At 37.3% G+C, this 23614-nt stretch overlaps 1 protein-coding gene across 5 annotated transcripts in view; it reads left to right on the top strand.

The window, feature by feature from the left end:
• Positions 1-19501, top strand: part of LOC139126135 (E3 ubiquitin-protein ligase CBL-like) — a 52937-nt gene extending 33436 nt beyond the window's left edge. Inside the window, exons 5-11 of one of the 5 annotated variants that reach the window (XM_070692186.1) lie at positions 3939-3959; positions 5385-5552; positions 6964-7017; positions 11769-12015; positions 12833-12973; positions 15443-15627; positions 16076-19044. In XM_070692186.1, coding sequence (XP_070548287.1) covers positions 3939-3959; positions 5385-5552; positions 6964-7017; positions 11769-12015; positions 12833-12973; positions 15443-15627; positions 16076-16309 — 1050 coding nt within the window. In that variant the 3' untranslated portion in view covers positions 16310-19044. Of the gene's footprint in view, positions 1-3938; positions 3960-5384; positions 5553-6963; positions 7018-11768; positions 12016-12832; positions 13157-15442; positions 15628-16075 lie in introns of all 5 variants that reach the window. The other 4 variants (XM_070692182.1, XM_070692183.1, XM_070692185.1 and 1 more) reach the window with 4 other exon arrangements.
• Positions 19502-23614: the final 4113 nt, after the last annotated feature.

The raw sequence follows: 23614 nt of genomic DNA, 5'->3' as shown, positions 1-23614 counted from the left end.
TGACCATTGTCCCCTTGTATCCATGGCAACTATCATGGCCAGTCTCCCCTGGATGTCATGGCAACAAATCACCATGGCTGGCAGCTGAGATACAGAAAAAAGCTAAGGGTAGGGCTATCCACTGGAAAGTTGTTGACATATTTTTTCACCATCTAACTCTGCTATTGCTTTATGGTGTTTTTCTTAAAATTTTGCTCTGTGGTTTTTGTGGCGGGTGTTGTCATGGTATCACTGTTTGTTTATGTCAAACTTTTAAGATGTGTCAATCATGTACATTGTCTGTTTGTCTCATATTTGTCATCAGATCTACTTTCTGTATCAACTCTTGCTTTCTAATCTGCCTCCACATTGGCTTCCTATTCCAAGTTTTCTGTCGTAATGAGCAAACTTGTCCATTCTTACATCAAAACAAGAAATCAACTTTTTCTGAACATACTCCTTACTGAAACATTTCTATAGAGCATACAGCTAGAGGTAACCAACTCACAGAGCACAGGAAATGCTTTACTAATTACCACTGACCTAGGGATTCAATTCAGAAGGAAAAGTGTTGGACCAGGAAGAGTAATTAAATTGTTGTTTAGAATCTGCTTCTACTGTAGCCAACTCAGAATATATTCTTTATTTACTCCACTGAATGTTTGACTTACTTTTTCATCGTTTTTGCAGAGTTTTATTGAACTTGACAAAGAATCATCAAATATATTCCCAGTGTACTTTTTTATGTACTATAGACTATAGTCTATAGAAGCTATTGGGATGGGTATCCGTCCGGCGTGCGGCGTCAGTCTGTATGTATGTATGTATGTATGTATGTATGTATGTATGTATGTCCGTTTGTGAGGCGTCCGTCCACTCAAATATCTTGAGAACCGCAGTACTTACTGATTCGATATTTGTTGTGTAGATGAAAAATATGATTTTGAGAAACTGTTTTTTTTAATTTTTTGATATTGTTGAAAATAGGCAAATTAATGCCAAAAAAGGCGTTTTTGGTAAAAAATCTTCTTCTTCATAACCGCTGGTCAGAGAGCTTTGTTATTTGGTATACAGGTCCCTAGGGACAACCCAACTTGGATTTGTTCAAATTGTGATGAAATATGCAAATCTGTATTTTTAAGGAATTTTTTTGGTCATTTTTGATCAAAATGTGACTTACATTGTATGTAATTCTTGTACTGTATAAACCCTATCAATTAACCCAGAAAAAAATAATTAACATGATTTTAAATAATTGAATTAGGAAATCATCAAAGCCAAAATAATTTTAGTGTAGAATTATCAGAAAGTTCAACTTTTTTTGACAGTTCATAGTGAAATGCTTACCATCTTGGAGGATTAAAACATGTAAAAGTAACTTTCCTGAATCCCAACTTTGACATAAGTTCTGAACCGTCATTTATTGTGCCCTGTATGTTATCTAAAAGAAATTGCTCAAAATAGTTTGTCATGATAGGGTGGTCAAATAAATAGAGATAGAGAAAGTTCTAATTTCCATTTATGGTTGACTTGGTAAGGATAAAATAAAATTACTTTTTGAGGAAAAAAATAGAGTGGTCAATTAAAAGAGTGGTCAAAGTGATAGGGTTTTTATGGTAAAGCTTGGCTGTAAGATTCCTCACGTGCTATTTATAGCAATTATGCAATCTGTGTAAACAGTGCAATGAAAGCCTTACATGATGCTTTTGATGACCTTGAACTTCTTAAGTTTCAAACATTTGTCTCTTCAGTGTGCTTTCTCAAAGTAAGTACAGTCTCAACTTATTCAACAGAACTTACTTACAATGTTAATTTGAAAGTTAGAATGAAAATACTGATAAAAAGATAACCAGCTTAAGATTCTTTATAACCTGACAGATATGCTGTTTTCTTATGACGAAAATCTTGATTTAAGCAACTCTTGTTTACTTTAATTAGAATGTAATTAACTCTTGTTTATTAGCTACTATAGACTAATATAGTCTATAGAAGCTATTGGGATGGGTATCCATCTGGTGTGCACTGTCAGTATGTATGTATGTATGTCTGTTTGTGAGGCGTCCGTCCACTCAAATATCTTGAGAACAGCAGTACTTACTGATTTAATATTTGTTGTGTGAATAAAATATATGTTTTTGAGAAACTCTTTTTATTAATTTTTGATATTGTTGAAAATATGCAAATTAGCACCAAAAAAGGCATTTTTGGTAAAAAATCTTCTTCTTCATAACCACTGGTCAGACAGCTTTGTTATTTGGTATACAGGTCCCTAGGGATAACCCAACTTAGATTTGTTAAAATTGTGATGAAATATGCAAAGCTGTATTTTTACGGAATTTTTTTTTCCATTTTTGGTCAGGCCATCCTTAAATGAGCTATCAAAGATATCCACCGTCTTCATCAATACATGTGTCACAAAAGGTTATTCTCTACATAACACAGCAGAGCTCTGTCAACTGTTGAGTCGCTTGTTTTTTCAAAACCGCTGGTCAGACAGCTTCAATATTTGGTTTACAGGTCCCTAGGATGACCTTAGTGAGATAATTTCATACAGTCAGGAAATACTTAATTTTGTATCCATGTCTATAGTAGCTTCAGGGACTTTGGCCCTATGTTTTATGTTTTATTGGCAAATGATATTATTATCATGTTGTTCTAGTTTGCTCTTGGACAGTAGCTGCGATTGTCTGTATTGTTTTAGCAAACACTTCTGTTCCAATAATCATGTAGTTTGATATCTAACACTTCTGTGTTTGCTCATTCCATACAAGCTGAAAAAGAGGGTGCTGTATTGGCCAGGATGTCATCAGTATTGGTCACGTCTGATACAGCATTTTACAACAGTTGAATGATGGTATAATATGTTTATACGTGCTCAGGTGACCAACTGTGAAACAACAGTGATTTGTTTAGAGACACTACCTTGGTAAAAGTTAGTTTGGTCTTCCCCTGGTTTCACATTACAACTTTGCCGGTGATATTTAATGCAGTCATATTTGGGAATAATACAGATGGTATCTAGTGTTTTGCTAACGTTTGGGAAGATATGTAAATGATGTAGGAACCCTGGATACAAATTTATATCTGTTGTCCCCTAGTAAGATAGCATTGACAAAACTGAGGAAACCTAGGTAACATAACTGGGGAATCCTGGTTGAAAACACTGGTAATGTATTCCCATGGCATGTGTCTATGTTCCAAAACTTGACCAAAAAAACTGCAAACTAAATAGTATTTCACCATTGTTGAGTTTAACAATTTAGACTGCTTGATTCAGCAAGCATTCTTAAAATTTATCATAAAGCAACAGCTATTGACATGCAGATTACCAAAAATAATATTTTGATCTATAGCATTTTGATCTATAAGTCAGCTAATGACACTTTCTGGTCAACAAGGAGTTTATGCTCACAGAAGACAGGAAGAGCATATTTTTTAGTGTCAAGTTGTTGTCACATCTTTTTCACATTTTGTGATTTCATGTTACTACAAAACAGAAATTCTCATCTTGTCAAAGATTGTCAAATTTTTGGTATACTTCAAATATTTATCATTCATTTTCTAACATCATGACGAAAGGTAACCATAAGTCATTTGAATAATTATTTTCATGACCTTTGACCCTTGATACCTACCTGAGTATTGATAGAAGTTTTCAAGTTCTCCATTACATCGATGCTGCAGGTCAAGTTACAGTAATGTTTCCATATACTGGCAGCGTTATTCATAAGTATCTCATCTCTTATGAGCTGCTCCATAACAGATGGGTAACACTCTCTTTCCTTCTTACTAACATCTCACTGAACAAGAAAATTGTTCTGCTGTATATTCCTACACACGACAACAACAACAACTTGCTGTGACTTTTTGTTTTCAGTTTATGCAAGCACTCTGCACTTCACAAATATCTCTCTGTCACTAATGCCATTGCTCTCATTGCTGTTTATATTTTTTTTCAGACCCGTATGAACCAGAGCAAGGTTCGTATCCTCTTCAATTTTCCCCGCCCCCAGATACACACAGTTGTGACTCTAGAGGGCGCTGTTGTGCTAGGGCTTTCTGGTTGAGTTGACAAGTATGACAACACCAAGTGAAAAAGCTTACCTTTAATATGTCTGAAATAATCTTGAGACTATTTCAGCCATTGAAGTTTGCATCTTGTCAATTACTCAAAGAAATTCTGCAAATACTGTGCAGCGCCATCTAGTGTCAGCAACTTGATAAAGGTTTTCTCTTGTCTTTTTTGTGTTCAGATACATACATACAAGAAATGTTGCTATCACACTTTCAGCTAAAGCATACTGTACTTCATTGCAAATGAGCATAACAGGGGCGTAATGTTTTGTGTTACCTTCTAGCTTTCCACTACATCTGCACATTTTGTCATCTCAACTCAGACAAACTAATATTGCCCTTCAGAACAACGACTCAACTGCCACTCGGCTAGTTTATCTCGTGGTAGCAATTCTGTGTGAGATTCACAGTAAATAAAAAAACAAACAAATTTATAAGCTGATATTGCAATATTGACTTTCAATCCATAAAAAATTACAGTGCCAGCCAATGAAAACTCAGTCAATAGATTATTATATTGACCTATGCATAATTTGTCAGCATCCATTGTCCAGTTTGTGTGGCAGACAAAGATTTGTCTTGTATCTGTTATCCCACTTTCCTTGTGATACAGATGCTTAGTAAATGTGTCATGTAGTACGTGGGGGTCTCTGCTGTTCTTTCTCCCCAAATTCAATAATGAGGCACACATGTGTAAGTATGTCCCTGCATTGACAAAATCAAAGTTTTAGAATGTCAGATGTTGAATAAACTCTCCTTGACCGGTGATTTATTTTTTTTCATTTTCATTATCTTATAATTAAACTGTCTGTCACCAAAATAAATTGCATTTAATTTTTCAATGAATTTATATTTTCAATTTTTGTATTGACATTTATTTACTGTGAAAACTAGGAAACTGTTACAATTTAAACTCTAATTGCTAACTCGTCCCAAGAAGACGATGGGATTCGGTCAAACTTTTGTAATGAAGGGAGTTACTGAAATGGATTTACAACACATAGCAGGACAGTGTACCATTGGAAGTCCCTGTAATGGACGTGAACCCTTTGAGTGCTGTAATTTTTTCCGATCAAAGTTTTAGTGCAACATTTTACAAATTTTTTGTGAATTTTCCTGTAATTTTGTGATAATTTTGGACCAAATGGATATTGCTTTCGATCGACTACAGTTTTTGATCAAAATTTCGGAGAAAATCTGAGGAAAAAATTTGTGTGGATCTGAAAGAAATTGTCTGGATTATATATTTTATGAAGGCAACAAAAATTGACTTTGGCACTCAAAGGGTTGAAATGCAGTGAGTGAGATGGTTGTCTATTTGCACTCTGCAGGATGCCGATGGTCAAGGTTGCCCTTTCTGCAGGGCAGAAATCAAAGGCACGGAGCCCATTGTGGTGGACCCCTTCAATCCCAACAAAGTCGTCAGATCACCCGCTGCAGAATTCAAAGACAATAGGAACAGCACATTCTTTGATGGGGATGATGATGACCACTTTGAGGTGAGTACCAGTTTAAATGAAATTTTAGAGTCAATAATAATGCATAATGCCCTGAGGTTAACAGTAGAGCATAACAACCTGAAGTCCGATAGTAAAGTATGGCCTGAAATCAACAAAAGTACATCCCCTGGAGAGCAATGTAACAAAATGTGTTTTCCCGGTTGAATTGGTAGTTTTGGTCTGGCCAAAAATAAAAAGATTTGTTTCTGGTCCTTGGCATTTGGCAGATATGTGATAGTACTATTTTTGTTTTTGTCTTATTCCAAAAGTTTTTGGTTTAATTAAGACAGTTTCTACAATAGTTATTGTACTTTTCCATCAACTTGCCACATGCTTCCCGATCCTCTGAGTATTTCAGGTCAGGAATCAAGAGTAGTTGCTAAATGTTGGATACATTTCTAATGCTGATATTATAATAATGGTTATGTATATCATGTCAACACAGAACCTTGAGGTCACTTGTAGACTCGGGATCCCATGTTGACTCAAATTCACACAGTCATTTGAATTTAACACTGGTTTTCTTACTTTAGAAAACACTGTCATGTGACGAGTAACAGACTTTGGATAATTTTTAAAAAGGAACACAAACTTTTGTCTTCATACTAATGTAATGCTAAAAAGGAAGGCACCAGCATTTACCCTTATGCTCATAGATGTTTACGACTTTTGTTAGTGTTATTTCTCCTCCCTCTGCATTCAATGTTTGTCATTTTTACATTATGGCTGTGCTGCACGTGCGAGAGGGGGGATGCGCGTTACATTGAACTGTTGAGCCAGTAATGTTACAGCAGACTATTTTCATCAATGGCAAGTGGCCAATGAAGAGGCACAAAGTGTCAAATTTACGCAAAACTGCAACAATGTCGATGATGTATGCTGCCTGCTGAGCAATGGCTTGCGTGAAAATTCATAAAGTTAGAAAAGGGTCAAGTGGAACAGCTTGTGTCGTTTTGACCCTTCTGAAGATCCCCCGCCCCCTAAGAGAGTTCCCACAGGTTTTGAAGTGACATGCATGCTAACCATAAACAAATCTTTTTTTTTAGCCTAGTTGGTACAATGCCTTTTTTTGAAAAGAAAAGCAAGGTCTTCTGCAAGTCGATCATTTGTGGAAACTTGCAAGGTGGAGCTCAACTTTATGTTGAGCAAACGGAAGTTTTCAGATTTGATTGCAATAAATGATGTGTGCTCTTACTAGCTTGTTTGAAGGTACTGGTATTGCTTAACAAGCGATGAGTAACATGAATAGCACAGCACAATACTTCAATGCATTGTCAAATGTTGTATGTCAAATATGTTCTAAGTGTGTACTGACCATGTACAGCTAGAAGTGGCATGCTGCGTATCCAAACCTGAATATTAATCTAAAAGTGACTTGTGTTATTGTATCATTGTGTGTTAACATTAATAGGACCCTTCCCAGTGGGCTCCTAGCATTCCAACCAACCAACCACCTCAGTCTAAGGTTAGTTGTCTAACATTACTTGCATTATGTTCTGTGTGCTGTCATGAAGAAGGGGGAGGTAGGAGGGGGGGACAGGTCAGGGGATTTGGAGAGATAAGATGTAAAAAACCCCAGAGAGGTCAGATCTTCAACAACATTAAACATGTACATACTGCTTATCAATCTAGCATAGAGAGTTTGACCCAGGTACCTCTTTTTCCATGGAGATGGGGCATGCATACAAGATAGAATAGCAGGTCATGAAGAGATGTTTTAGTAAACGTAATTACCCCAGTGGGGGATTTGTACGGGCATTTCATGGTAACAAGTGCAGTTGTTTTGCCCCCCTCACTTTGCTCAAAATTGGCAGGAAAAAATATTTCTAACTACCATTCTACACCTGCAGAGTGTTTTGCAAAGGTGTCGGAACACGATTTGGAATTGTGGTGACTTAGCTACTTTTCACTTTGTCCTCTGATATACTAAGGAAATCTCTGGGTATTATTTACTGGCTCTCATGCAGATCAATATGTGACAAGACATTTCCATGATTGAAAACCAAATTTTTTCAACAAGATGTTAGTAACAATTTGTAAACTGTAGTCATGTTACCCATAGCTGAAATGTCTCTACTTATTTTTTATAACAAAGTTATTGGATCAGCGTAAATTTTCAGAGTTTTGGGGACAAAAGATTACAAAGAAATAAGTAAATGGGTATTGATACATTCTTAGTCATGAAGTGATTTTTAACTGCATGTTGGTGCACTGTGTACTGTAGAAATGACATATTGTGGGTGAGCAGGGCTTTTATTTGGCAAATTGAATCAAACGTTAATATTCAGTTGTACATGGCAGTGCACAGGACATAATGCCCAATTTGTGACTTACCCAGTGTGATTGTGTATGTGACAGTGTAGTATTAACCACTACCCCTACCGTTACTTATCGTCATGCTTTATTAACAGCTGATTCTTTCCTTCACGATTATTTATAAGGACAATGGCTGTAACTTCTGATAAATCAACCGGCATTCTTCTCCCTAGACTGAAAGATCCATCGCTTGAGGGCGCTCTTTATGCTCCCGATAAGAGGGGGTGTAGAGCGTCCTCAAGAGACAGATCTTCCAGTCTATCCTCTCCCTAAATCTTATTGGAACACTGTCTTGTTCATGCAACCTTGTGTGGAAATAACAAGAATATCTGTTATTTGCTGAATTTACATCCTGATTAAAAGTTGTTTGACAGAGACTTGTGACTAATTTGATTAGGCATGGTTTGGTTATCATTATCAAGAAAGGAACATTAGCTCACGACAAAATACTATTAAAATTTTAAACACTGTTCACATTCACAACCTGAAAATTGTAGACCAATGCAAACTCAAGCCAAGCTGTTGCAGTAAAGGGGTGTTTAGTTTACAATCTGACGATGCCTGATGGCCTGTAAACAGGTCCACAATCACCATGAATAGCTATTGGTTTGAGCTAAACTGTTAAGTGGTGGCAGGGTTGATAAATACAATTTGAATTTGCTCCTACATGCAATTTGATTTGCTGTGTCATTCTTTCAAAACACATCAGCACTCTCAATACGGATATTTATTCTTTGAGTGTCAAAACTATACTGTGGTAAACACAGAAGTTGAATTTTGTGATATGTTTAACATGTCATAAGCAGAAAATGAGTGTTCCATGAAGTAAAACTATGTGAGAAATGTAGAAATGGCCATGTGTATCTTCCTTGTTTTGATGCTCAACTCAATCATATAATGTGGTGTTACTCACTGTATACAGGGCACCTGCTATTTCAAAAATCAATTTCCCGACTTTCCTATATACAGGCCCACTCCCCCTGTTGAGAACAATAGGGACGTACCACTTTCCAGTATTGATAGGGGTGAACAGGCCAAATTACATGACACTACTAATCACTCCACTAAAATTTATGTCAGTGAATATCAAAAGTTACAGCCACTTGTTCACGTGCATGACTTTCAATTTTCTCTATGGTGTGGTGTGCTGTCCCTCATTGTGCATATTCCTGCTCACAAACTTCTTCATTACAGATTTACTGATTGCAATTCACCACTTCTCTTGCAACTGTTGCAGCTATGATAGTGTATTGCTCGAGGTAGTTTGCTGGAACTCTCTAGATCCACGGACAGGTGTTGAAGTAGCGTTGTTTGTAACAATTTATAAACATCTGCTCCTGAGGTCAGCAGTCAGTGGTAGCGTAACTGACTTCCAAAAAATACCCAAATACTGGTAGTATGTAAGGTTAACAAACAGGAATTAATAGTGTGTATTATTTGTTGGGACTGCCATTAACCCTTTGAGCGCCAAAGTAAACTTTTGTCGCTTTTATAAAATGTACCCCAGTCAATTTTTTTCAGATTTTTGCCAAAATTTTGATGAAAACTTCTAGCCAATGAAATGTGATGTCCGTTTGGTCCAAAATAATAAAAAACATTACAGAAAAATTCATAAAAATTGTTAAAATGTTGCACTAAAATTTTGATGGAAAAAATTACAGCACTCAAAGGGTTAAGTATCAGTAAATACCTATATATACTATTGAAAGATAAAATTTGTTGTAATTTCTGACAAACTATAGAAAATGTCTGTTCAGAGGGTAAATGGATTTGCTTGTCTGTTTGTTCTCCAACGCTATCCTATATTCAGTATGTGCCCTGCAGTTAGGATATCTTATAAGTATGAATTTTTATGAGTCAGTTCTGTGCCCCATTGCATTCATACGTAACATTTGTCTTGCATTAGAAGGGGGCTTTCTGCAGTGAGTCGCCCGGAGCACACTGCTATGATTATGGTTATGCAAAGTAGACTTCTTACATGTGTAGTTAACTGGCTGTCTGGAAAAAATATAGGGTAATTGAGCCATTTGAGGTTGTATTTCTGTGGAAGTGGCATTCTCATCATGTTGCACACATGTCGTTGGTTATATTCACCAGACAATCTAGATGGATTTCCTACCAAACAAGAGATTTTAAACATATTGCACACCTATCAGGCAATATGGATTTTTACATGTACCATGATGAAGGGCAATATGGATTCTTATTTACCCAGGGCCTGAAAATTTCCCTTTTTTCCCACTGGTCCCAGGACCAGTGACCCTTTTTTTTTCACTGGTCCCACGATAAAATCCACTGGTCCTCAAAAATTTGCATAACAATACGAGAATGATTCATTTCTCGTACTCATGTTATATATGCATTTCTATCAGATTTGCTTGGGATTTACATACAGCAAAAACTGTCAATCTTTGTAATATAGACACTCTGCATAAACATTTACTTGGTAGACTTCTCAAGTTCTGGTACTCACACTTAACATTTTATTTTTACTATAGCTATAAAGTTCATTTTATAATTGCCCAGCGATTGATTCTTTTCCATTTAAAATGCAAAAAAAGGTTGAAAACACCAAATATCTGAGAAGAACTTTTTCCTTTGATATCAATAGCAAATTGCCATAAAGCTGTTTTGACAAGCTAGGCGGTTCTTGTTAGGTCAGCTACAATCGAGCTAGGGGGTCTTGACTATATAAGGAAGTCAGCATGGTGACCTCCTAAACTCTGAAGCTTGCCTGCTACGGACGATCGGAAACTTATAATGAGACTCCTTCCAGAGAAATTTACTGCAAAATACTACTTTGATAGACAGAGATATAATATTTTCACACAATTTTGGGGTTGCTGATATTTTTAGGTGAGACTACGGTCTGGTTTTTGCCACGTTACATTTTACATGTAAGATGAGTTCATGGCCCAGGGCCCAGTGCAGTGGCTAGTGGACGCACATCGCCTTGCTCATATCATGAATCGCTACAGAGTAACTGATTTTGTAGCTAGAAGACGTAGCTCACAATGGACTCTTGGTGTCAGTGAAATTCTAGGCCTGATTTTAGTGCGTCCCAGTTACTCCCGTATTTTGAGGGACGTACCGGTAGTTTCCAATTTTGCGTCAAAAGACACAAGAACACAATCTTGGAAAAACACTGGAAACTCCGTTGCGAAGTAAATTGACTCCCGTTTCCTACTGGTCCGCGGACTTTTAAGGGGTAATTTTATACTGGTCCGGGATAAAAAATCACTGGTCCGGGACCTCGGACCAGCGTAATTTTCTGGCCTGTTACCATGATGAAGGGCAATATGGATTCTTATGTACCATGATGAAGGGCAATATGGATTCTTATGTACCACTATCAATATCAAGTGGTAGTGATCAGCTGTTTACATATGTATGCATACATATTTATTTAACCTGTTCACCCCTTTCCCCGGTAGACAGGTCCACACTCAACATTGATAACAATGGGTTTTGGGCCAAACCATTGCGGTGAAAGGTTTAATATACCATTACTGTATACGGTATATGACAGCTGGGTGAACTTTGCGGCTGCCTTTCAGCGCTGTTGGCTTGCGTGCATAGTGAATGGCTGGGTAATCTAGATCACAATAAACAAGCTATAGCAGTGTGATCTCCTGCTTGGATTCTTTGCAAGGTTAATTGCGACGAAGGTGGCAACATGTAGACACTAGATCTTTTCCCGGCAAGATAGGCCATGCTAATACTGACACATTTTGCAACATTGCTCATTCCTTCAGAGTTAATGCATTTAGCTGCATACCTGATTTGTAATGACCAAAGGGTATCAATTCTCAGTATTTACTGCATTGAATGAAAAATAATCGAAAGCACTTGTCTACATTGTCACACCAGTGATTGTTATTGCCATTGGCTTTCTGTCAGATTCCTGGTGCTGCTGGAGGTGCTGCTAAAGGCAAGGCTGCGAGGGGGCCCTTGCCACCACTACCCCCACCAAGGAGGCCTACTCCGACATCATCACCAGTGCCATCACCGAACGTGTCACCCCAGATGCCCAGGAGAAAAGTCCCCGATGTATCGGCGATTGGCGGCAGTCCGAGTCCCAAACTCCCTCCGAGGAACCCGGCAGGTAGAGAAAATCACGACACACTAGACACAACTCCAGATATAGGTAAGATCAGTGTCTGAGCTTTCCTTCATCATCGCCCCCCTCACTCCCCCTCCCCACTCACCCTGCCCCTCCCCACTCCCCCTCCACATCGCCATTCAGTATGATCCTTAGATCATTTGAAATGAAGAACCTTTCTGCCTTTCATGACAATCCTATAGCTCTGAATGTCTCTCTGAAATCATGTTGAGTGTCACTTTACTACCTCAGAAGCTGCTTATAGAAGCCATAGCTGTAACCTTTGGTTAAAATCTCGCTAGTTTTGTGTAAGACAAAAAAAGGTAGATTCTTTTAATTCTTCCCTCAATAAATTATGTAGAAATGTGATTTATAAGGTACCCAACACAGCACTGTGCTTAGATTATGCAGTGTCACAGTTTTTTTCTACTATCCATTGAAAGCTTGCTAAGATGCAAAGTATTTAGCTTGTCAACTCAGCCTGTGCATGTGTAGACTGCATGTTATTGTTGACAAGTGAATTATGGTCTAGTCTAGAATTCAAATGTAAACAGTAACTGTGCATTTTACAGACTGCTGTGATAGCAGGCTTAATAGTGGGTATCCCGACATGTTAGGGAGAATAGAACAAGAGTTACAATTGAAATACAGAACAAAAACCAAAAATAATGGAAAATATCATCAAAAGCTACAGCTATTGGCCTACTAGAAAAAGAAACACTAGCAATGCACGCGACAGTAGAAAAACATCTCTAGCTTGTGCCCGATATATTTTATAACATTGATTCCTGATATATTGTACTGTTGGTGATATTATCAGACCCAAGGGAAACTGGCTTTACTATCCTCAATGATATTTCAGGTTCCCGAACAAAATTAATGGTAGAAAACAGCTCATCCAGGACATGTCAAGTTGCCCACGACCTGGTCGTGCTTGACACCGATGCAGTCTACGACAAACTCTCTGATGCAGTTACGATGAATCCCAACGGAAGAAACCAGGGTATGGCTTACGTAAAACGCTCGTCAGAAGGAATGACGGAAAATATACTCTATGAACGACAGAGTAGCATTGGTCAATCTGAACCAGAGACTAAAGTGCCCGGTGCCATTTACGCAAGCGTTTCCGATGTTTACCCTCCGCAATGCACTTCTTCATACATCGCTTCCAATAACGCTAAACTAGGTAATGCATGGGTTTCTGTGCGGCCACGCCGCTGATATTTTATGTTTCTCAAACACTGCCAGTTGGGAAAGGCTGATGGTGCGACTAGCACCACAACGCAACTTTGGAATTATCATGATCACTTTGAAATTCAAACTACAGTCGGACCAAAACTCACCATAGCTTCCTTGTTGTGAAGCACATTTCACTACAGATCCCGTTAAAATATTTCACTTAAGAAATTATTTGCCGAAAATCACGTGATAAAAAGTTTTGGTTTTAAATGCTCTTGAAACTATAAATATTAACTTACTGGATATTTGACCTTCATGATTAATTAATACCTTTGGAGAAACAAAAAATATTTTACACGTGGCTACATGCTTGCTTTCCTGTAACAATCTATAGTATAATAATTTATGCGTACTGTCTAATGAAAATGGTGATAAGACTCTTTCCTCACTAACCTACGTTTACTAACTCGGTAATTATCTTTAGCGTAAAAGTATTTCACTTGGAAAAGACTAATGAAGGTGGTGGTGGCAGGAAGGTTTATCCACTAAACTCTGTTCACTAACTTAATAATAACATTCAAAGTAAAATTATATTACATATTGGAGACACGACAGCTTCAGAAAGTGTTGCTATGCAGTTTGGGTGATATGAGGAGAACGCTGATTTTGGGTGTTGCTGTGCATTGTGGGAAAATTAGGGGAGAGTGAAGAATCGGGTGTTGCATTGGATTGTGGGTAACTTTTGGAGCAAAGTAATAGCTTTGCAATAAGGATGCATTTTATTGAGCGTGGAAGGTGCTTGGTTTTCAGAATGTTTCATGAGTGCAATAGCTTGGGGTTTTTTTGCAACCTGCCATCTGATCCCCAAGTCTGACCGGGCTTGCTTCCAAACTAAAGTGCAAAGCTAATCAGCCTGACATCTTTCCACTAATGCAGTGATATGGAAGTCTCATTGGTAGATTGACCTCTGTGTAAATGGAAGGGATGAACAATCAATATATCTCTAGGAGCTGTGATTAACTCTTGGTGGTGTTTATTTACCTTCTTTGTTCTGTTTGTTGACTGCAGCTTCTTGTTCTACTCCCCAATGTATATTAAAAATACACAGTGTACAACTTGTCAACTCAACCTGTACATATGTAAACTGCTTTGTTGTTGTTGGCAAGTGAGTTCTAGTCCAAATCTAAAATAAAACAGTGCCTGTACACCATACAGATAAAGTGTTTGACAAGCTGAATCTGCTGATGCGCAGCATTGAATAAGCTCTTTCTCTGATTGGTCAATTGTCACTATTCACAGCGACTTAGGGAGTCTATTTGTATTGTTTTAATTATATTGGCAAGATTCAGCTACCCAATTGGATAACAGCTTATTCAGTGCTGCACATTAGCCCAGCTGAATGGTTGGTGTTTCAAAATGCTTTGGGAAGTAGAATAAGAGCTGACTATTGGCATGCAAAACAAACATAGTGAAAACATCATGTAATGATATAGCCACTGACATTGTAAATGCATTTATTTTTCAAGATTTTTCCATTTTAGTGAAATTTAAGCATAAGAGTGTTTAACTTTCAAATCTGTTCAGGTGTGATTACCAGAGTCAGTGCAAGTGAAAAGTCCTTGATGCACGTGTCAATGTGTTGTAGCCATATGACATCTTAGGGGGCTTCACTTAAACCTTAACAGAAATAGCCTCCCTAGGGTAATGCTCAGCTGTAATCTGCCTCAGAATTGTCCCAAGGTTCTTTAGTAATCTCCGAATTCAAGAGACAGCAGGCTTCCATCAATGATGTGAATCAGCAAAAATCTTTGCGTGAATATGATGCAGCGCCCTCAACGCCCAGTCTCCGCCAGGTTTGTTTCACCTATTGTGTAACTTGAACTGACAAAAGTCAGGCAGTACAATTGCTTTAAAACAAAAACTGCCCACCAGTATGGCATTACTATTAATCTGAGCAAACTGTAACATTTAGTGATTGTGTAAATATTCAGGCAAGGGTGAGTGGGGTCAATGGGCAGAGTTGTGGGGATAGGGTGAGGAGTATGTTCCTTTGGGTATCTCAGCAAGACAAACACTGGGAGGGAACCCTTGTTCATGACTTTTGATTTGAAACTTCTGGATCACAGCCCAGATAATTGTACAAAGGATCTAGTCATATGTGTATTGTATATTTTAATTGATGTACAATCACATCTCAGAGATGCAACCATGTGTCATTATCTGTAGAGAAAGGAATATATGACTCAGATTACAGTAAGAGAGTTTCTTCACAATGCTATTAACCCCTTTTCAGGTCATAGTGTACCAGATGATTACGACGTACCGCCACCTCTGAGGCCCCTGGACAACGATCCGTTGCATCCCAGACCTCACCAGCCACATGGAAACTTGCCAAGCATAGTATTATCAGCGGAGGACTATGACTTCCCACCACCGCCTCGGAAAGCCGTTCCCAAACCACAAGAAAACCATGATTTAGTAAGTTGTCTTCCTTCATGTTTATGCATAAATTAAAATGTATTGTGTTAAGAGTTAGTAGGATATCCATTGGTAAACATTGGTTGAACCCTTTGAGTGCTATAATTTTTCCCACCAAAATTTTAGTGCAACATTTTACCAATTTTTATAAATTTTTCTGTAATTTTTCTGATAATTTTGAACCAAACCAACATGGCATTTCATTGGCTGCAGTTTTTTATCAAAATTTTGGGAAAAATCTGAAAACAAATTGACTAGGGTATTTCTTTAAAGGTGACAAAAATTGATTTTGCGCTCAAAGGGTTAAGAAACCTCATTATTTCCACTCTTGACATCAAAACTCGTATGTAAGCAGAGAAAAGCTACTATCCCACATGCTTTGACATTGTAGTAATGGTTTTGAATGGAAAAGTCGTGACTCTAGGTGGCTTATTTTTATTATATTCAGAGCCCAGACAGCCGACATAGAGAAGAGCCCATGTACGCCACACCCAAGAAACACAATGGCAAGACCAGCGCTCCAGAGAGGGGTGGAAGCGCAGTGGAGGCACTATCAGCAGTTGAACAGTTACTCTCCGAAGGTTTCTCCAGAGACACTGTGGTGCGTGCCCTTGGCATCGCACAGAACGACATCGACATGGCTAGAAATATACTGCGAGAGTTTGCTCCCACCAAACACTAGAGGCAGAAGATGTAGACAGATTTTTTTGTGCAATTTTTTTAAAACAAGGAACTTTTTAGTTTGTGTTTTTTTTTCTACGAAATTGTCAACTGATCTCTGTACCCGTGATACACTGTTAAGGCCCTTTATGAAGTATTTTTCTCGAAATTTAACAACTATTTGCCAACACCTGTTATATACCCATCTACCCCTAATACTGTGTGTATAGCTCCGACCTCACCATTGCAAGCAATGGGACTACACCACTTTCTTGTATTGGATGGGTCTCTGTGTCATTTCTACCAGATAAACAACTCTAATCCAATGATGTAAAGCCAGCAGGAGTTTTCTTTTACTTCAGTTGAAAAAGTGAAAGATCAACTAAGCGGTTGCACTTTGCAACTTTGTTCCGTGTAGCCGTGTCAACATCTCATAACCCTGTACATGTATCGCAGCTGACAACAAACCTACTGAAACCACACACGTAATATTGTTCTATTGTATTTCAATTTCACATAAAGATATTTGTGAAATTTTAGCTACAGCTTTTTAAAAAAAATGTCTGTATTTTTTTCTGTCTTACTTTCACAGATTTCTCTATGTATGTAAACCAAAAAATTGCAAGGTCCAAATATACAAAGTAAATTACTTTGTATGTAGACCATCAGAATTATTGTAAAAAGCTGGTATGGACGATGACGACACACAAGTAACAGAAAAGTCCTTTTCTAAAATGTATTTGTAGTTAATGAGCATCGAATAATTAATCCTCACTTTATGTCAGCTTTAACTATCCCTATATCTTCCCATGTGAACTGCATGTGCTGTACTATTCCAATGGTTTTCTTCAGCTCTGAAGGTTTGTTTGTTTCTGTATTTGCTGCTCTCAAATGTTGCCATTGTATCAAATCGGGAAATTATTCAGCTGTTCCTCAAAACGGAGATGACAAGTTCATTACGGTCAAGTCACCAGGAGTGTTCCTGCAAGGGTTTCACAGACTCTGTGTCAATTCAGTGAATGAGTAGCCCTCTCTCTTTGAGTGATGGAGGTATGCAGCAAGATACGCCCCGCCAAGGCACAGTTTTACAGTCGTTCAGTTTTGGGTGGAGAACGTCTTGAGGCTGTGCGTATGTACTGTTAGGAGGGCCATGTGTTTGGACAGTATGTTTTAAGAAAAAACATTAAAGATGAGTTCCCTTTCTAAGGACTGAAGTAGAAAGTGAGATGTACAATGGTGCGGATAGGTCTGTTTGTCATCACTTTTACTCAAATAGATGTAATTCACGTCTATTTCTCAAGATAAAACATTTTCTGGACCATTCAGACACATGCCACTTGAAAGTATACGCCATCACTTGTAATGAAACATGTTTTCCAGCTTACAATAATACAGGTTGGTAATTTGAGCAAGGCTGAACATTTTCAATCACAAACATCCGTGGTTCAATGTACAGGAGTGTAGGGACCTCTCATTTGCCAGTGATTCTTGCCAATTATTCAGCTTTTTTTTTAGAAAACCTCTGCAAGCACAGTAGTTTTTAATTGTCAAGACTTTAATGAGACGAAATTTCTTGTAGTTTATTTCAGTTTAGTGTCAAGTGAATTTGGCAGTTTTTTCAGTAGGCTTTCCCAGAGCTCCTAGTTCACATAATAGCTTTTCAATCTTTTCTCATAATTTGTGATCTTGCAACTGTCTAGTTAAGCTCATCTTCAAACCAAAAGTGTAACCAAACCACAATAGCTAGATCAGCACACTGAGCTGGGCAATGATAGGCTCAAAACCAGGACAGAAAGCTGCTGCCAAACAGGGTGCCCAAGAGGAAGTCTGTTTTATCAGATGAAAGATAAAGAGCCATTCATGTTATAAATCAGGCATTTTACGTTCGGGCTGTTTATGATGACGTGGTAAAGGCAGAGGTAATGTAGGCTGAATTCAAGTTATTCTATGATTGAAACACACCCTTAGGGTGGAGAGAGAACAGACGCACAAAGAAATCTTTACACAGAAGACGTAAAAATTCTTTTAACAAATATTAAAGCTTGAGGTACTGTTTATGTTATTGAAAAAGTGCATGAAAGTGTATAAATCCCAGATGTACAATGCAGATGTCTTGAAAAACTACAGAGGAAATTCATTACTGTTAATCAACCCTCTGTGGGACACAGAAATTTCCAATGCCCAATAACCGATCATTGTCTGTTCTCAGTGGTGGTGATATAAAAACTAGAGATTTATTCTAAAACTTGTTCTGAAGAATGTAAATCAAATCATGAGATAACTGTCAAACTCTGGATATGATTGATGATTGTGAAATCTGTGAAACCTATTGGTTTAGTCAGGCACTTTCTATGAGAAAAATTGGATTCATTTCACTTCACGCCAACAGGTCCACACCGACCATTTATAGCAGTGGGTTGGGGCCAAACCATGGTGGCGAAAGAGATAATGGAAAAGAGTGATTTTCAATTAAGATGTCATTTTGAATTGTCCAATAATATTCTAAAATGGCAGTGATGTTACGTTTAAAATAATATGTAAATAAGGTTTTGTCAACAAAGGAACTTACTTGGCAACATTTTTTGTAACATAGTCAATATGCTGTGTTTAAACCATCTGATCATGGGAGGGTTACAGAATAGGTTACAGAGTTTTTGTGTCAAAGGTCAAATGGTAGACTTCTTTGCTGCATGTGACGCAATGACACTCCATGGCATAGGACGTTATCTTATGCTGTTGGTGGTAACAAAGCGAGAGAAAATGAAAAGGTATTTGCTATGACGCTTGCCTTACTGGCTGCATTATCAATTTCAAATCTTCCTAAATACAATTATGAAATATTAATATCTGCCACTTTGAAGAAAAATAGTGTGAGGGGTGTACATAGATTAAAGATGTTAAAAACAAACTGGTACAGTGGTCATGTATACAGTGTATCACACAAGGAGACAAGAATTTTCTGAAGTTCTTTGTCAACATTTTTGTCGGTATAATTTTTTGAGTCTTGCGTCAGAGATGAAAACGTGATGTTTTCTATGATTCATATTGTACAGATAATACAAGACTACATTTGGTATATTCTCTGATGAGACAATCACTCACATTTGAAATTTAACCATTATAAGTTTCTTTTGTAAAATATTCACTCATAATAACTTGTTTGACTATAGTTTTTGGTTTTAAATGTATCTTTCTACTGTCATTATTGTTCAGCAAAAATATTGTTTACTTGTTACTAAAACTTGCCTAGTTTTTAAGTTTGTTCCATTTGTCATAGTTGTCTAGCTATCATGTATTCAAATGTTTCATAGTTTTACACAACAAAGCAAGAGCCACAGAGCCCTCAACAATATATGTACAGAAAACTTCCGTTTTAATTGTGGCTGGTGCGTTGGTGGATCATTGATTAACATAAACATTGCATTACCTTGTGCATACACTCAGGCATTCTCACTTGATAGGACTTGAGTCTCTGTATTGTATTTTGTGTTTGCCAGTTTTTGTGCAGACATTGTGCTCAGATACGACGGCAAGTGAAAAACCATGCTGAAAGAGATGTCACTATCATTAACTGTCACTTGGACAACTCAAAGTTTCACTCATATTGAAACACACACCTCACTCAGTTTTGTAGAAGCAGATTTCAGTTTCATGATATTGTTTGTATTGCAAGGCAACTTCTGTGGAAAGGAATTTTTCTGTAAACTATTCATGATTTACTACCGGTAGATCACTTTTTTGTGGAAGTGACACAAGCCCAAACCCTGTTTTTGCTGAAAATTCAATTACAAAACTCGCTGGTGTCTTCGAGTGTGGTACGATTTCCGAGCCATTCAAGGGGACAGTTTGACAAATTGTGAAGGTCTGCTAATAGTAAAACAATTTTTAGCCATACAGGGTTTTCAGCTGTGCAGGGTCTTGCTATGAAACAGGTCACTGATAGTGTACAAAGACTTTGGTCTGTTTTCATCATAAATACTGTTGTACAAGTACAGGCTTCTTTGTCAAATAATCTGCCAAGTCGCTATTATGGAAACCTTAATTAATCTTTGATTGATGAGCAAGTGAAATGATTTCTTACCTGTACACCAAGGCTAAATCAGAGTTCCCCCAAGTGTTTTGAAAAGGGACCATGTTTAAACTTTATTGTTTTGGATATGTCAGTTGATCTGTCATGTTAAGAGAGGAGGGCACTGTATTTACACTGTATGTATACTGTATATGCACTGCATGTACACTGTATGTACTCTTCATATACGCTGTATGCAAACTGTATGTACATTGTAAGTGCACTTTATATACACTGTGTGTACACTGTATGCACAGTGTATATATACTCTATGCACATTGAATGTACATTGTATATACACTGTATGTACACAGTATGTAGTTTACAGTTATGCAATATACAGTACACAGTGATTTCTTTCTTCCAAAGTAAGAGACCCCCAGCTCTCAAGCTCCAGTTTTGTGGGTGAGAAATCTGACCACATACACAAAAACCAAGTAAAAATCCCCAAACTAGAATGTGAAGGGTTTACTAGACTTAGTAACAGAACATACTGGGTCATCATGTCCAACAACAAACAGGTCAGACAGAATGATGGCAAAGGCAAATATCAGGTGATGTGAAAGCTGTGCCTCAACACGATGTAGACAGTTTGTGGAAAATTGTGATTATTGTGCAATGTTAGGCAAAGCCTTGTGTTTACATTTAGCATTTTCTGGCCTGTTCAACATTTTACCATGCACTTTTCCCAACAGGTTGATGTATGCTGTTGATTTTGTCAGGGAATACACTCATGAAGTCTACACCATTGGTGCTATGCATTTCAATTAGTTTCAGGACAATAAGTTCCATAAGGACTTTTCTAGACTTTTGTTAACAAGTTAGGCATCTCATAAGGTATCGCTTTTAATTTAGTAACAGTACAAGGAACAGATCTGGAAATGGGCTGTAGTCGTTCATAAAATAAAAAATTATCCTATTAGCAGGTGCTGTGAGGTAAAACTTGTTTGCAAACCCTGTGCTCAGCCAATGCAGAAATGGACAGTTTTCATAGTCAGCTAAGATACACGTTCAAGATAGTCCATGAGTGGCTAGAAAGCTAACAAATGCCAAAACTTTCCTTTTCAACTATTGAGGACAAGTGTTGTGAATTCAGTATATAATTTGAGAATGTGAAAAGAGCAGAATATCAAATACCCAGAACAGACGTCCTCTGATGTTGATCATTTCCATCCTGGCATACCTGCAGAATGCTAGGCTCATCTCTTTTATGATATTAATTGGTGCATGTCTAGTGGTGCCTTTCATGATAGATAAATATAAATATACTTCTGGCAATGTTCAATTGATCTGTAGCATAGTGTGAGCCCAGTGTACTTCAGTATTGATTGAAATGCTGAACAGATCATTTCCACTCTATAATAATTATAGAAAATCAATGTACTATTGACGTAGACGCAAAGTACCCAGTTGGCAGAGTTTCTCTAAGCACAATGTAAACCCCAAGTGTTCAATAAAGGCAGTGTTGTATTTAGCATTAAAATTTGGTTTATTTCAGTGTCATGTACGGTTTTTTTCAATGAAATCTCAAAAAAGAACCTGACGTGTAAACAGAGAATGATACACATTGTGTTGTGTCAGCCTTCAACCTCATTTTTTTGAAGTTCCATTAATTTTTATGAGATTTAAAGTTTGAGAAAATGCAAATGGTTTCTAAGGAAATTCCCATACCGTATTTTTTCAGCAATTTTACTGAGAGAACAATCCAAATACACAAGTTTTCCTTGTTTTAGATAGATATCAGTTTATGTCTTATCTATAAATGTGCTTCCAAGATGTGTTTCATTACTGGAACATTTGTAGATAATTTGCATCTGTTCACTTGTTCCCTATTGTCAAAATGTCAGTATATACTTTATTTTTGTTTTGCTAAGGCTTTGTCAACAGATTTTGTATAGTGAAGTATTCAATCCAAAGTATTATGCATTGTGAAACTTGAGGTATGGACTGCAGTATTGTTGAGGTACCAGAAGATATGTCCATGACAGTAACCCTTGCAGCAATCCATTTTGTACTTTTTCAGAGCCCTATAGTATCCAGGTTTATTCATTTTTTTTATGATTTATAGATTTTCTACTCGTTTGGAAAAGTAGCAGAGAGGAGAAGTGTGAATATTAAATGTATTGTGATGCCAAATATTACTACTGGGTATCCTGAGATGATAAAACTGTATGACTTATGTGGACAAAATATTACATTTTACTTTTGAACATTTTAAAGGAGAAATTATGTTTCTAAGAATGTTAGCTGTAGTTATGTTATTTGCCAAAAAGTACACATATTCAAGAAGCAGACTGCAGGCTTTAGGCAGCCATTTTGATCTAGGAATCATGGGAAAGGTAATTTGTTACGTGTTTGTTGGTAATTATTCGTATTCTCGTCAGCTGATCCAAGTGAGACTGAAGGCAGACCAAGGATATGCAACAGAAATTCTTACTGATGTACAAATAGTGTGATAATTGGAAGCCAAATGACTAGTAAGCACCTGCCCTGCCACGGGATCAGATAACTTACCTTTATAATTGAAATCAAATTGTACAAGGTATCTCTCCTGGAACTCACAGTAAAGGACATGTAGCCTTTCCTAATTCCAAACATGAAAGAGAGCTTTTCATGCAGTAAGGGTGGAGTATGAATAACTGAGCTACAGTAAATTGTTGTATTTAAACTTTGATCAGAGAGGGTTTGTTCTTAAATATGGCATTTTAAATAGTTGATGTACCTTCAAAATAAGAAATAGAGACAACCATGGCCAAATCCAGAATATTATGTAAATGTAAATCTCTTGATGCTAACTCATAATTTTAGTCACGGAAGAAAAAGTCGAGGTTCTTTTGGGTAAAATTTCTTGACAAGGTCTACAGATAGGTGATAAGAGTGCCCCAACTAATGTGTGCACCACAACTTAGAGAAAGCCAAACTGTAACTCTGAAGTAACACAATCAGGATCCCAAACATTTTAATTGTGTTTGACAAGCTACAAGATCATCTAAAGATATAAACATTCTTTCAAGCTAAAAGTTGACATGTTTTATTATTTTTGTAGATATTGTATTGGATCATTGGTGTATTTTTCAGCAACTGTCAACAACCAATGAATTCAGTAAATTCTCAATCAGATTTGAACACCAGAGAGACATCTGTTAGCATGTCCACCCACTTCAACACCACTAACTTTCCACCTAGTCTGTGAACTCTGATTTCTTTCATGTGCAGATTATTTTTTAACAGTTGGCATTTGAATTTATTTCTTGATAG

Source organism: Ptychodera flava (assembly GCF_041260155.1).
Source record: "Ptychodera flava strain L36383 chromosome 3 unlocalized genomic scaffold, AS_Pfla_20210202 Scaffold_26__1_contigs__length_13983176_pilon, whole genome shotgun sequence".
Taxonomy (NCBI): domain Eukaryota; kingdom Metazoa; phylum Hemichordata; class Enteropneusta; family Ptychoderidae; genus Ptychodera; species Ptychodera flava.
Note: the sequence above shows the minus strand (reverse complement) of the source record. Positions and strands in the feature narration are given on the sequence as shown.